This window comes from Hibiscus syriacus, unplaced genomic scaffold (assembly GCF_006381635.1).
Source record: "Hibiscus syriacus cultivar Baekdansim isolate YM2019G1 unplaced genomic scaffold, ASM638163v2 tig00000477_pilon, whole genome shotgun sequence".
Classification (NCBI taxonomy): domain Eukaryota; kingdom Viridiplantae; phylum Streptophyta; class Magnoliopsida; order Malvales; family Malvaceae; genus Hibiscus; species Hibiscus syriacus.
Window position 1 is genome coordinate 1,314,002 of NW_024061790.1, and position 15,035 is coordinate 1,329,036.

Genomic DNA, 15,035 nt, shown 5'->3' on the forward strand with positions numbered 1-15,035 from the left:
TGTTCATCCTTTACATCCCAAATCTCAATCTCATGAAAATGAAAAATTGTTCTTCCTAGAAGTTCGGGATTTCAACAGTTGTGTACGAACGTTTGTGTACGTTGTTAATTGCTTAAAAAATTCTGAACAAATATTATCTTGTAAATTCAGAGATTGAGCAAAAGGGAGGGATATGTTTTTGCTCTTAAAATTTTATAGGTTCACATCTCCTAAGAATTTTATAAATTCGTCTCATAACATAAAATCTTATGTTGTCTTCGCCATATACCATTCAAACGAAATTACTACACCATTTCGAAACGTACGTTTGTCAGGTGAAAAGCTTCGTCTTGTTCCAATAATCTGACATTTTTATCCCTTTGGATGAATTTCAAGTGTTGTCTTAACTAGAAAATTACCATGAGATTTTTGTTTATTTGCCAGTATACTTTGCTATATCACTACCATATATTTGAACTAAGTTGCACTTTTTAAATAGTTTAGCAGAATGATAGTTTTGTTACAAATCTTTATTCTCTTCTCATTTTGATCCTTTCTATGTGGTGGTGTGTGTGGGATTTATATTATCTTCTTCAATTCATGCACTCGTATGCTTTCGTTCTCCTACTTCCCATTATTCCCCTTCATCTTGATTTTGGCATGCGAAGTTTCACAGCGGCTCAACCATAACCGGATACTTGTTCTTCGGCATACGAACTAGCGTTGCCTGCATTGAATCATCTTTCTCCAGAGCTCTTCACCTATGATAGAGATTACATTTTTATAATTTAGTTATCAAATTGAAGATATATAGTTTAAACATTGCATCATCTTACTTGATCTGCAGACCAGGTGATGGATGAAGATGCAGATTTCGAGTTTAGCCAGGTTCATGCCAGGGCACATTCGTGGTCCACTACCGAATCCTAGATAACTGAAAGTCTTTAAAGGTGCCTGCAATTGAAATACATAGATATTGTCAAGTGCATGCCTCCTAGAAGAAAACAAACATTTCACTGCTGATTGCTTACATCAAATCTGGCAGGATCAAACTTTTCAGGATCAGGGAAAGTCTCGGGATCATGGTGGATTGAAACGACATCCAGGCTAATCGACCAACCTTTCTCGATGTTATATCCTAGAAAATCAAGTAAAAGAAGTCATTTCCGATCTACACTTCATATTTGTTCATTTGGAACAGTCTAATATACCATCAATCTCAAAGTCCTGGGCAGCTTTCCTTGAACAACAAGGTAAAATTGTGGCCCTTCTGAGAGTTTCACCAAGAACCTGGATTTAATGTGATGAGAAGTATTAGTCCACAGTGAGCCTTGAATAATTTGGTTTATAGTATATAAGCTTACTTTGTTGGTGTAAGGCATGTTATTAACTTTGGAACATGTAAGACCGGTCCCGTCCTTTCTATTTGCTTGAATTTACATGTGTTCCTCCTGCAAAGTCACCCGGGATTCGAGTTTTTTATAATGTCAGAAGTGGAAAGAAAATTAGAATTTAGCTTGAACAAGATCGAGTAAACGTTTTACTCTAAGCTCTTCCAAAACTGCAGGGATTTCTCCAAGGATTTTGATGAGCCATGTAAGAGCTGCAGTCGTGGTGTCGTGACCGGCAACGAGCAGAGTCAAGATATTGTCCTTCATCTGTTGATCAGTGAGTTTATTTTCATCGTCTACTGTATTTGTTCCCTTGCTATGTTTAATTATAAGGAATCCCAGGAAATCTAGTTGGATCACTTCCCCATTTCTCCTCTTTGCTATGACTGAGTCTAGCATGGCATACATGCTATCCCGGGACTGGAAATACAGAAAATGTATTATTAAGCTCATCGTTCGTTCGTTACACTATATTACTCGAACTCTTTATTTTCACTAAAATCTCTACCTTTGACACATTAGGACTTCAACATGGAGTATGGTCCTCCAAATATGAAAAGGAAAACCATAAAAAGATGATCATGCCTATAACATACACATCCCTAACCAACACTTACCCCAAGTCATGCCTGTCATATAACACTCCATTTTTCCTCTTAAGTTCCCAACTTTGACGGATCGAGACATAGCCGGACATTGATACGGAGTGATACTTTACCTTAATGGATGCATACACACATCCGACACTTAAAACCCGAATAACACAGACAACATAACCATGGCTGAGCAAAACTTTACCTTGATACCATTATAAAAAGCAGTTCCTGGGATCTTGAAAGGCAAGGAAGAAAATGAAGAAGAAATGAGTTCAAGGCTCTTCACCACTGGGTTCAAGGCTCATTATCATGCTGCCAATTACTTTGAGAGTGAACTGCAAACTATAAAGGAATCGATTCAAATATTTCTATATTGAAAATCGACATTAAAACGAATTACTTGTTTACAATACTCAACTGAAGAAGCCTCTTCAAGGACCAATACTCTTCGACCAGACCATCGATCCAGTGTTTCGATTGCCCGACTGTTGATAAAATGGAAGTATTTTTTCAAACCATCAATGGAGAGTGGCTCAGCTATCAAACGTCCAAGCTTCTTGTGTGCTTCACCATTGGCTTGGAGCAAACTGTTCGGACCCAAGACTTGCTGGCCTGTGTAGAAAAGATTTAAGCTCACCATCCCATCTTTGCCTGTCAACAAGATTTTGCTTGCTTCTCTGCCAGTCATGAACACTGTGAATCTCCCCAAAACAAAGCTCTTGAACACTTTTCCATATCTGTTGAAAAAAGTATGTATAAGAACATGTATCTAAACATTATTTGTTACGCAAATGGCACCCTACCCAAAGTTTTAATTCATTACCTCTGTTGTCTATTGTGCATAAAACTGCATACACCAGATTGACTCCAAAGTTCTGACAGAAATGATAAACTTTCACCTATTACAGGCTATCCCAAGCTACCAGGGATATCCTCCATTGCTTTTGGTGAAGTTGATAAGCGAAATAAGCAGAAAGCAGTGGATACAAATATGAAAAGGAGTAACATGATCATCAACATGACGGGCTCCATATTTGGTCACCAGAGCCAATATTTCAGGCTATATACAAAAAAGTAACCTAATTGGTATTTGAACTTTCACTTAAGGTTTCTCAGATATATTATACTTTCATGTCCTTGAGTATGTCTGGTTTATAAAAAGACAGTTTAGCAAGCTGATACCTTGGAATCTATGCTGAGATTTGACAGCCATAGCTTTGTAGCTCCAAATCCAATGAAAATGATTATTTCGATGTAAACATGATAAATAAACCATTGTTTTCTCATAAGAACCTCCATGTCCATTGCTTTGTATCTTTTTTTCATCGATGCTGAACTGAAAGTGACCCACTGATTCATAGCCATGGTTAGTTAACGATCCAGGTTTTTTTTTACATGGCATAAAGTAAACAATCTATAAATGGTTGTCCCTTGTTCCCATATGTAATGGGTTAGGAGGAGATAAGATAGTAGGCTGCCCCCAACACCAGGTTGAGAGCAGCTTCCGTAGAAGACCTCCGAATTATGAAATGTCCTCCATGAGACTCGATCCCACGACCTCAAAGTTAAGAACCAATAAATCAATACTTTTAGGTAAACTACACTAATGATTACTAAATTTTGAGTTACTCTTTTCTCTTTCGACGAGATTAGGAGGCAGCATTCTATCGAGTTAAGTCAAAAAATTTTGAGATTCGAGTTGTCGAGTCCTATTTAATAATTTGAAGTTGATTTGAAATTTTTCGAGTTGAATCGAGTCAAATTTTGAGTTTCTATTTATATTTAATTATAAATACTTATAATATTATGATATTAGTTGATTTCAGTTTAAATGATTTTTTATAACCATATAAAATATGTGTACATTTCTTCATATTTTGTTCACATGTGATATACATATATCATACATAGTTGAGGAATTCGACTTAAACTTTAAACTCAATTTACTAATTATTAAAAATTTATGGTTATTCGAGTTGTATTTTACAACTCGATTTGAACTTGAAATTTTTTTAAGTCGAGTCGAGTTTACGAAATTACAACTCGAATTGAATTCAAATCGAGTCAAAAAAATGATTTTTGGAGTCGAGTCAAGTTTTACTCACCCCTAGAAAGGCTATTGGCTCCTCCTCCATGTTAACACAGCACCGGAATTGTTTGGGCGCTGAATTCATAGGTACTTTTATTCTCATCTACATAGTTTAACCTCGTTTTTATTAATGACCGAGACAACAATCCACAACATTGGATAAGTATTAGATACAAATATGTTATTAGTTGTAACATACAAGAAAGCTTGTAAATCATTATAAGTTGTAACATACGAGAAGATTAAAATGTAATCCTTGTGGCTACAGTTGCACCATTTTCATCAATTGAGATAATCTGTAAATTTTAGATATATACATTAAATAAGAATAACATAACATGTTTAATACATCTAAGTCATATACCAACACCAGTGAATAATTATTATTCTAATTATAAAGATTTGTTACAACAATAACAATCATCCACCCATCAATTATGCTATATAATTAGGACCTAACCTCTTTAAACAACATCATCTCGGTTCATTTCTCTACTGTAAAGCCATTTGCGAAACAGATACAAAGGGACTGATCCCAGCAAGATTCTTTCACAACTTTACCCTGCAATGCCTACACATATTTCTATCTACAAGATGCTTACATTGAATGAATTTTCTTATGCTTGCAAAGCATTTCTTTCCAACATGAAACTATGCCCTCTGGTTAAAATCGGTAAGGCGAGGTTGAGGCTGACCGTTCAAAGTTTGGTTGTTGGTGGATGACTGAGGCACCTGCTGCTGTTGCTGTTGTTGCAGTCTCTGCAGTACACCAAAGGTATGTGGAGCAGGTTGATGGGGTAAAAATTGAGGCGGCACTCCTCTATTGAAAGGATTTCCATTCATCGTGGACACTTGGCCAGGTTGTATCCTAAGCCGTTGAACTTCTTCCCTCAATTTTTCATGCAAAGCTACAGAGCAGAAAAGTAAAGACCAAATATATAAGTACCTTCACGCCTAACTTGCAAAGCATTTCTTTCCAACATGAAACTATGCCCTCTGGTTAAAATCGGTAAGGCGAGGTTGAGGCTGACCGTTCAAAGTTTGGTTGTTGGTGGATGACTGAGGCACCTGCTGCTGTTGCTGTTGTTGCAGTCTCTGCAGTACACCAAAGGTATGTGGAGCAGGTTGATGGGGTAAAAATTGAGGCGGCACTCCTCTATTGAAAGGATTTCCATTCATCGTGGACACTTGGCCAGGTTGTATCCTAAGCCGTTGAACTTCTTCCCTCAATTTTTCATGCAAAGCTACAGAGCAGAAAAGTAAAGACCAAATATATAAGTACCTTCACGCCTAACTTGTTTGCTATCTTGCCTATTTTATGAGATCGTAGGAATTGGTTAAAATGAAAATTGTATAATAATGGCAATATCTGTAAGGCATCTGAAAACCATATACAAGCAAAAAATGTGAATCTTTTCATGCCATAATGCTATCTTTCCTGTACTATATATTTAAGGGTTAACGGGCCTCTTTTCCATTCCATATTAACTAAGTCTTTATTTTTGCACATATAAATTTATGGTTTATTTACTTAAATTATGAAACCCACAGGATCTACATGATAGATTCACTTAACTATGAAATGACATAGTTTTGATGGTTTTATCAATCCTTAAGAATATAAAATTGATGCCTATTCATTACGATGCTCAATTTCACCACCAGAATAGTTGCAACATGTAGTAAAAAATGAGAAAAGTATGCATACCATCTCTAAGATGTGTTTGTTGCTCCATAGCCTGTAGCCGTAGTTTCAGTTCCTTATTCTCATTAGCCAGCCCGGTAGTGTCTCTCTGCATTATAGTTGAAATACATTAGAATTGTTTTCCTTCAATGTGAGAGAAGTAAACAAATATTTGAGCCTCAAAGATGCAAAACAACTGCTTTCCAGGTTAGCAGAAAACAGTTGCCATGGATTGAAAACCAACCAAGCCTGTTTTATCGCAGGAATGCTATTTTATTTGCTAGTGCATGGCTTATAATGTGGAAGCAGAACCGAAAAAAGGATCGATATGGAACAGTTGAAAAGCTATGCCAAAATGGTGAATCAGCCTTCGCTTCATTCCAAGGTATGATTAAATAAAGTGCATAGTGCTGTCTTTTTCCCAACATTCAAGCATTGATCAACGATTGGCGTTACACAAGGTACTTAGGTGTGTCAAAAATACAGTTCACAGAACAAAAGACTCGATAGAACTTCTCAAAGAGGTGCAACGAGCTAAACATACTGTCAATATTAATTAGCTTAGACAAAAGCAGAAAAAGCCTTAATTACAGGTGGCCCTTCTTCGAATAAGAAAATTCCATGCATCCATACACAAAAGAACTGCTATGGATGTACAAAACAGTCTCAAGTTTCTGCCCAACCAATCAACCACCACTAGGGATGGCAAACGGGCGGGTCGGGTGCGGATACTCCCTCCCCCATCCCCATACCTACCTAATATTTTTCAATCCACCACCCGCCCACCGCCCATGATGGGTAAAAATTTTCAAATCCACACCCGCCCACGCGGGTACATTCTCAAATCTATCCCCACACCCACTACCCAACTAGAGATGTACCAGGCTAGACCCGCTTGACATCAAACTTAAGTTATACATAAGCAACAAACACATAAATAAAACTAATACTTACTCATTTTGCCCTAAACTGATATCAAGTAGTCTAAGCTCCATTCCAATCCGAATTTCAGTACGTTTTCACAGTTTCGATAAGTTTTGATCTGTTCCAACCAGTATCAATGCATGCAGATTGATATAAGATTTCGACATTTTAACTAAAAAATGAGTATTTTATTATGCAATCCCTTCCAATATCCTAAGACAGTGAATCCTGTATACCAAAAACACCACAAAATCCAACATCATTTGAAGATCGGCAAGAAACATGATAGTAACAAATGAAACTGAGAAATACGTAGAACCCAAACTGTCTTTGAAGATCGGCGTAGTAATGACTAATGAGAGGTTTGAAAGGAAAAAAAATTATGCATAAACTTAACTTATCCCTAATATTTGGTTAAATAACCAGTTATATCTTATACAATATTAGGATTTATAAATTAGTCTCTAAAATTACACCTAAATTCATAATGGTCCAAAATGTAATGGATATTTAGCTGGGCGGGCGAATGCGGGGCGAGTAAGGTGTCAAACCCATTACCCGCCCACTACCCGCGACGAGTACCACTTTCTAAATCCACACCCGCCCACTACCCACTAAAATTATACCCATCCCTGCCCCAATTGGAGCGAGTGCGGTGCGGAATCCACGAAATTGTACCCGTTTGCCATCCTTAACCACCACCACCACAAAGGAACAGAAACTACTAGATTTCTGAAATAGTAGTAAATAGAATACAGTCCCTGTAGGTTATGCGATAGATAAGGATAATTAGTTAGTATTTTAATATAACACTAACTCTTAGAAGGTTAGATAGATAAGGATAACTACTAAGTAGTTTACTTCTAATAGAAAACTTACTCCTAACTTTTCCTATAAAAAGATGTATTTTCACCATTCACAATATATAAATAAAGAGTTCATTTTCTTCTCGACTATGTTGTTTACTCTTTATCAACATGGTATGTGATAGGGATGGCAAACGGGCGGGTCGGGTGCGGATACTCCCTCCCCCATCCCCATACCTACCTAATATTTTTCAATCCACCACCCGCCCACCGCCCATGATGGGTAAAAATTTTCAAATCCACACCCGCCCACGCGGGTACATTCTCAAATCCATCCCCACACCCACTACCCAACTAGATATGTACCCGGCTAGACCCGCTTGACATCAAACTTAAGTTATACATAAGCAACAAACACATAAATAAAACTAGTACTTACTCATTTTGCCCTAAACTGATATCAAGTAGTCTAAGCTCCATTCCAATCCGAATTTCAGTACGTTTTCACAGTTTCGATAAGTTTTGATCTGTTCCAACCAGTATCAATGCATGCAGATTGATATAAGATTTCGACATTTTAACTAAAAAATGAGTATTTTATTATGCAATCCCTTCCAATATCCTAAGACAGTGAATCCTTTATACCAAAAACACCACAAAATCCAACATCATTTGAAGATCGGTAGAAACATGATAGTAACAAATGAAACTGAGAAATACGTAGAACCCAAACTGTCTTTGAAGATCGGCGCAGTAATGACTAATGAGAGGTTTGAAAGGAAAAAATTATGCATAAACTTAACTTATCCCTAATATTTGGTTAAATAACCAGTTATATCTTATACAATATTAGGATTTATAAATTAGTCTCTAAAATTACACCTAAATTCATAATGATCCAAAATGTAATGGATATTTAGCTGGGCGACGAGTACCACTTTCTAAATCCACACCCGCCCACTACCCACTAAAATTATACCCATCCTTGTCTCAATTGGAGCGGGTGCGATGCGGAATCCATGAAATTGTAGCCGTTTGCCATCCTTAGTATGTGACCTATCCTTCACCTAAATCTAGCCGATTTTTTTACCCTAAATCTAGCCGTTGATCATGAATTCCGCCACTTCTTCATCGGAGATCACTTCGGAATTCCTCGTTAATTCGCCCCATTCAAACCTTTATGATGTTTCTTCAGCCTCTATCACCTGTCACCGATTGAATGGTGACAATTATATCCCTCGGTCCCAATCTGTCCGCCTTTATATAACCGGTCGGTGCAAACAACAATATCTTTTGGAGACCAAACCAATTCCCGCTGTGACGGATCCTGAATATTCAACCTGGCTAAGTGAGAATACCATGATTATGTCATGGCTCATCAATTCCATGATTCCTGCTGTGGGGGAAAACTTTCTGCTGTATGAAACAGCGACTGAAATTTGGAGTGTTGCAAAGGCGATGCATTCGAATATGGAAAATTCTGCTGCTTTATTTGGGATCGAGTGTCAACTTGCCAATCTCAAACAAGACAACATGACCGTGAATCAGTATTTTACTCTAATGTCGCGCCTATGGCAGCAACTTGATTTGTTCGAATCCCATGAATGGAGGTGTGTAGAAGATGCCGCTCTATTCAAGAAAATTGTTAAATAGCGCCGGATATTCCAATTTTTGTCTGGTTTGCATCGGGATCTTGATGAAGTCCGAGGACGAGTATTAGGACTCAAACCTCTTCCTTCAATCCAGGAAATATTCTTTGCAGTACGACGCAAAGAAAGTCGACATACCGTTATGCTTCCTGATTCGTAGCCCGCTGAAGGGTCTGCATTGCTCACTCACTCTCAAACTACTACTCGGCCAAAGAAGGGGAGACCTTTGTGTGACTACTGTAAGAAGGTTGGCCATCTGCAGGATTCTGTTGGAAATTACTGATAGGAAGTCTTCAAAACAGCATCAACAACGTGATACTCAAGGAAACTGTGTTGTGAATACTGATTTACAAGGAAGTTCGTTTACTAAAAAACAAATGGAAGAGTTGCAGCAGTTTTTTAGTCAGTTAAACACTCATTCCCAATCAGTACCCTGCAGGTAGAATTCCTTCTGCTACTTTGGCTAATACATCCACCACTCCTACTTAGATTGTGGATTCTGGTGCAAGTGATCATATGACAGGTGATTTTCGGCTCTTTCACACTTTTCATGCCGACTCGTCTATCTCTCATATTCGAACAGCTGATGGTTCTCTATCTGGTGTTGTCGGTCATGGGTCTATTCGAATAAATCAGGACATTTTATTATCTCATGTTCTTTATGTTCCCAATCTCACTTGCAATCTTATCTCCATTAGCAAGTTGTCTGTCGATTTATACTGTACCACGAAATTTAACTCTGATTTTTGTGAATTTCAGGATTCTAGATTGGCAGTGCTAGGCTTTGTGGGGGGTCTTTATCTACTTCCAACAACTTTATTTTCCCACCCACCTACTTCCTTCTATGTTACACAACAATTTCCTTTACTTGAACCTTCAACCGATGTTGTGTTATTGCATTTTCGTTTAGAACATCCCAATTTCTTTTATCTTGAAAAATTGTTTCCACATTTGTTTGTCAATAAAAGTCCAAAATCTTTTTCTTGTGATATTTGTCCACTTGCTAAACAAACTAAGAGTGTTTATATACCTTCTCCATATAAACCGTCCAAACCATTTACCATGATCTATAGTGATATTTGGGGACCATCTCGGGTCGCATCTTTACATGGGTTTCGGTGGTTTATTTCATTTATTGATGATCACACTCGTACTACCTGGACCTTTCTCATGAAAACCAAATCTGAAGCTTGTGAAATATTTAAATGGTTCTATAAGATGGTTGAAACTCAATTTCAGTGTTCAATCCAAATGTTTCATTCTGAAAATGGTAATGAGTATTTTGCCAATGTTTTGGGTTTTTTCTTTCAGAAAATCGGGATTATTCATCTTACTTCATGTGTCAATTCTCCTCAACAAAATGGGATTGTTGAGCAAAACACAGACATCTTCTTGAAGTTACTTGATCTCTATTTTTTTTCACAAATGTTCCCAGCTATTTTTTGGGGGAAGCCCTTTTAACTGCCACATATTTGATTAACCATCTCCCTAGTAAACCGTTACAATTTAAGTGTCCGAGAGATGTTTTTCTTCAGTTTTTTCTCAATTTTAAACCGATGACTTCATTGTTGCCCCTTAGAGTTTTTGGTTGTAATGTGTTAGTTCATAACAATGTCCTTTTCAGGTCCAAATTAGATCCTCGAGCATTTCGATGTGTATTTCTGGGTTATTCATCGACTCAAAAGGGCTTTCGGTGTTATTATCCTTGTACAAAGAAATTCTTTATTACTATAGACGTTACTTTCTTTGAAAAACACATTTTTTACTTAAAACTGCTATTCAGGGGAGTCATTTAATGAATATCAGTTTGTTGACTCACAACAATTATCACTTGATTTGCAGCCAGCTCTTTTTGATCAACTAGCACTGTCAAACCAGTTAAACCAGTCGAATAAGCCTACAAAATCGCTATAGCCAGACCAAACAACACTATCGAACCCAAAAAACGTATCCTTGCCAAACCAGTCTATCGAAACACATTTACCTCGGCATGATCAACATATCACTTCACCTCAAATACCTCAATCTGAGTTGCAGATTTACAAGAAACGACAAAAACCAATTTCTAAATCAATCCCTAAACCTAATTCCGAGTTTCCCACACAGCATGGACACTGTCATGAACCGGATTCGAACGAGAATCCTTTGGAGAATGAAGAATGTAATCAGAGTTCTTCCACTGAATTAAATGCTTTAATTGATGATAATGATTTGCCGATTGCTCAAAGGAAAGGAGTAAGAAAATGCAAAAATTATCTAATTGAGAGATTTGTTGCATATGGAAAGCTAACGCCTTGTTTTAAGAACTTTACAGCAAGTGTAGATAGCATTACTGTTTCAGATACGGTGGAAGAAGCATTGAAAGATCCCAAGTAGAAAAAGGCAGTAGAAGAGGAATTACAAGCACTGGAAAACAACAATACTTAGATTATAGTTGATCTTCCGAAAGATAAAAAAACAGTTGGCTATAAATAGGTATTCACGGTAAAATACAAAGCTAATGGTAGCATTGAAAGATATAAGGAGAGATTAGTGGCGAAAGGATTCACTCAATCTTTTGGAGTTGATTATCATGAAACGTTTGCTCCGGTAGAAAAACTAAACACTGTGAGAGTGTTACTGTCATTAGCAGTTAATGAGAATTAGGTGCTTCATCAGTTAGACATCAAAAACACATTTCTAAACGAAAACTTGGAGGAAGTATATATGCGAATTCCACCGGGTGTGAAGAGTAATACAGGAAAAGGATGTAGATTACTAAAGTCCTTGTATGGACTTAAGCAATCTCCAAGAGCCTGGTTTGACATATTTACAAAGGTGATTATTCAGGATGGTTACAAGCAATGTCAATCGGATCACACTTTATTTGTCAAAACAGCTTTAAACAACAAAAAGGCAATTTTGATTGTCTATGTGGATGATATCATTCTAACAGGTGATGATTGTATGGAGATAGAAAGATTGAAAAAGCTATTGGCGAAGGAGTTCGAAACCAAAGACTTGGGAACCTTACGGTATTTTTTAGGCATGGAGGTTGCAAGGTCAAAAGAAGGAATAGTGATCAACCAAAGGAAATATATCCTTGATCTACTATCAGAAACTGGAATGAAAGGATGTAAGCCGACAGAAACACCCATGGAAGCAAATCTTAAGCTAAGGGGAGAAGAATTGGGAAGTCCTGTGAACAAAGAACAGTATCAAAGGCTAGTAGGTAAACTAATTTATTTATCACTTACTAGACCTGATATTGCGTTCCTTGTCAGTTTAGTAAGTCAATATATGAATGATCCAAGAGAAGAACATTTAGAGGTTGTGAATAGAATTCTAAGATACTTGAAAATGACACCATGAGATAGGTTAATTTTTAGAAAGAGTGATTATAGAACAGTAAGAATTTTTTTGGATTCAAGTTGGGCAGGTGAATTAACGGATAGAAGATCTGCAACTGGTTATTGTTCATTTGTTTGGGGAAATCTGGTTACTTGGATAAGTAAAAAACAGGCGGTGGTGTCTCGAAGTAGTGCAGAAGCAGAATTTAGAGCAATGGAAATTGGGATTTGCAAAGGAATTTGGCTTCAAAGAATGTTAACTGAGCTGGGGTTATGTGCCAACAAATGGTTTGAACTTCAATGTGACAGTAAATTTGCAATAAGTATTGCAAAGAATCCAGTTCATCATGACTGAAAGAAGCATGTGGATATTGACAGACATTTCATCTCTGAAAAGGTGAATGGTGGAAAGGTGAAGCTCAATTATGTTTAAACGAAGAATCAGTTAACAGATATTCTCACCAAAGCACTTCCAATAATTACCTTTGATGAGATTATATCCAAGTTGGGTCTTTTCAACATTTACTCCCCAACTTGAGGGGGAGTGTAGGTTATGCGATAGATAAGGATAATTAGTTAGTATTTTAATATAACACTAACTCCTAGAAAGTTAGATAGATAAGGATAACTACTAAGTAGTTTACTTCTAATAGAAAATTACTTCTAACTTTTCCTATAAAAAGATGTATTTTCACCATTCACAATATATAAATAAAAAAGAGTTCATTTTCTTCTCCACTATGTTGTTTACTCTTTATCAACAGTCCGAAATGAAATGGGTAAATTCTTCGGAAATTATTGCAATGATTATGTATCTGATATGACCTACCTATAAACAAATATGCAAGCATTCCTTTAATTCATATAGCCATACGTACATAAAATCCTAATCAATAGCAAAACCCTAATATAATTAAGATAGGAAATACAATCACAAAGAGCAGACTCAGACTTTGGAAATTGTAAAAATTGCAATTAAATGATTGAGGTATTATATTATAACATGACCAAAAAAGAACATTTAATTACATGAACCACTAAAGTCGACATTCAAGAAGTGAGCAAAGGATCACATGAATGATATGTAAAGTGAAAGCTGTAAAGCCAAACCGAAGAGAGGCATTAAGTGAATTTACCTGTAATTTTGTGAGCTGTGCGGAGAGATTGGTAGCTTCTGTCTGAAGAGTCTGGACCTTCTTCTCCAGTTCACTCGTATATCTAATCTTCCTCTCCTTTGAACGCGCAGCCGATTGCCTGTTAGCCAGAATCCTACAACACCGAGAAAAAACCTTAATGTAGTTGAGCAAAATTATTGCATCAGCTAATTACCTTCACAAAACAACATCTTTCCCACCCTTTTATGATTAAAGCAAATTATTTAGTACAATAACATTGTTTTTGGTGAAGAACAGACAAAGAAATAATTCAACTGAAATCATATATAATTAAGTTTATTTTAATTGTGTGTGTTGTTGGGGGGGGGCGATTCTACCTCTTAGCTCTTTTGGGATCGATAAGGGCAAGCTCAGCGAGTCCATCAGGAGCCATAGCTTTCTTAACACCATCAACGGCCATGAAGGACTCAACGTCAAACGATGTCGTAGTTGAACCATCCATCGAGTTACTATGCCTGTGGTGAACCCTCTTCTCTCCCACACCTCTTTTCCCGTCAAATTTCTCATCCCCGGCACCTCCGGAAATCGCGGGACCAGTCAATCCGAGTTCGTCAAAGAAATCAGAGTCAACGGAAACGCTACGGCGGTGGGAAGAGATTTGCCTAGGGTTAGTTTGGGCGGAGCGAGGAAGGCAGTTGGATGAGGAGTCGTCAGAGGATTCAGCGGGCACAGGTGCGACAGGTGGAAGAGAGGGATTAGGGGAGGAATCGGGAAGGTCAAGGAATGAAAGATCGAGGTCCGACGGGTCGAAGAGGAGAAGATCGTCGAAACGGAAAGTTGTATCCGAATGGGCTCGCCTATGGTGAGCTCCACGTGGAGGCATCTGGTCTATCTCCATTCTCATCTTCTGCTCCATCTTCTTCCTCTTCTAGAAATAGGCGGAGATAACGGCGGCTCCGCCGGCGGCGGCTAGGTGGAGAAGAATATTGGTATTATTGTTACAAGTGGTGTGAAAATTATTAGAGTTGAGAGAGCTTGTGCCTTACTGAGGAGGCCTTTTGCTTTAAATATATATGAGTAAGACAGGTTGAACAAGATTAATTATGTTTTAGTACCTTTATTATGTCAAAATTTAGTGTCTCGTCCTTTTTTTTTATTTTTTACATAAAATAAAATTGATGGGATCAATGCTAAGTTCTACCCTTGGTCTGGCTTACTTGCAATAATTCGTCTCTCATCCCTCGAAGAACGGTCCTTATATTGGTCTAAAAGGGAGGAACTATTTTGAACATGGATTGAAATGTTGGAATTGTTTGAGGTATTGTTCATAAAATTAAGATAAGGATCGACCCGCACACATAGTTTTGATGAGTGTGTCTTTCAGCGGAGATTTTCTGAATACATAATGACTCGAACTCGAAATCTGCTTAAACGATATCAACCTACTTAATACTTAAAAAAATTCATCAATTT

The 15,035-nt window shown here is 37.4% G+C and overlaps 1 protein-coding gene and 1 pseudogene across 1 annotated transcript; both read right to left on the reverse strand.

Annotated features, from left to right (window-relative positions):
* Nucleotides 1–623: 623 nt before the first annotated feature.
* On the reverse strand, nt 624–2,998 carry LOC120206407 (annotated as a pseudogene).
* Nucleotides 2,999–5,019: 2,021 nt separating this feature from the next.
* LOC120206733 (transcription factor VIP1-like) lies at nt 5,020–14,596 on the reverse strand. The gene is made up of 4 exons (XM_039206319.1): nt 13,940–14,596; nt 13,584–13,716; nt 5,764–5,848; nt 5,020–5,299 (listed from the first exon to the last, which is right to left on the reverse strand). The coding sequence occupies exons 1-4, from the start codon at nt 14,476–14,478 to the stop codon at nt 5,043–5,045; spliced, it is 1,014 nt and encodes a 337-aa protein (XP_039062250.1). The 5' UTR covers nt 14,479–14,596; the 3' UTR covers nt 5,020–5,042.
* Between the last annotated feature and the right edge of the window lie 439 nt (nt 14,597–15,035).

Bases quoted from the DNA above. Each gene is read 5' to 3' on its own strand.
- LOC120206733 (XM_039206319.1), bottom strand. From the start codon at position 14,478: ATGGAGCAGAAGATGAGAATGGAGATAGACCAGATGCCTCCACGTGGA. The intron at 13,717-13,939 runs GTAGAATCGCCC...TCGGTGTTGTAG, and splicing joins GATCCCAAAAGAGCTAAGAG to GATTCTGGCTAACAGGCAAT. The intron at 5,300-5,763 runs GTATGCATACTT...TCTGCTCTGTAG, and splicing joins ACAAACACATCTTAGAGATG to CTTTGCATGAAAAATTGAGG.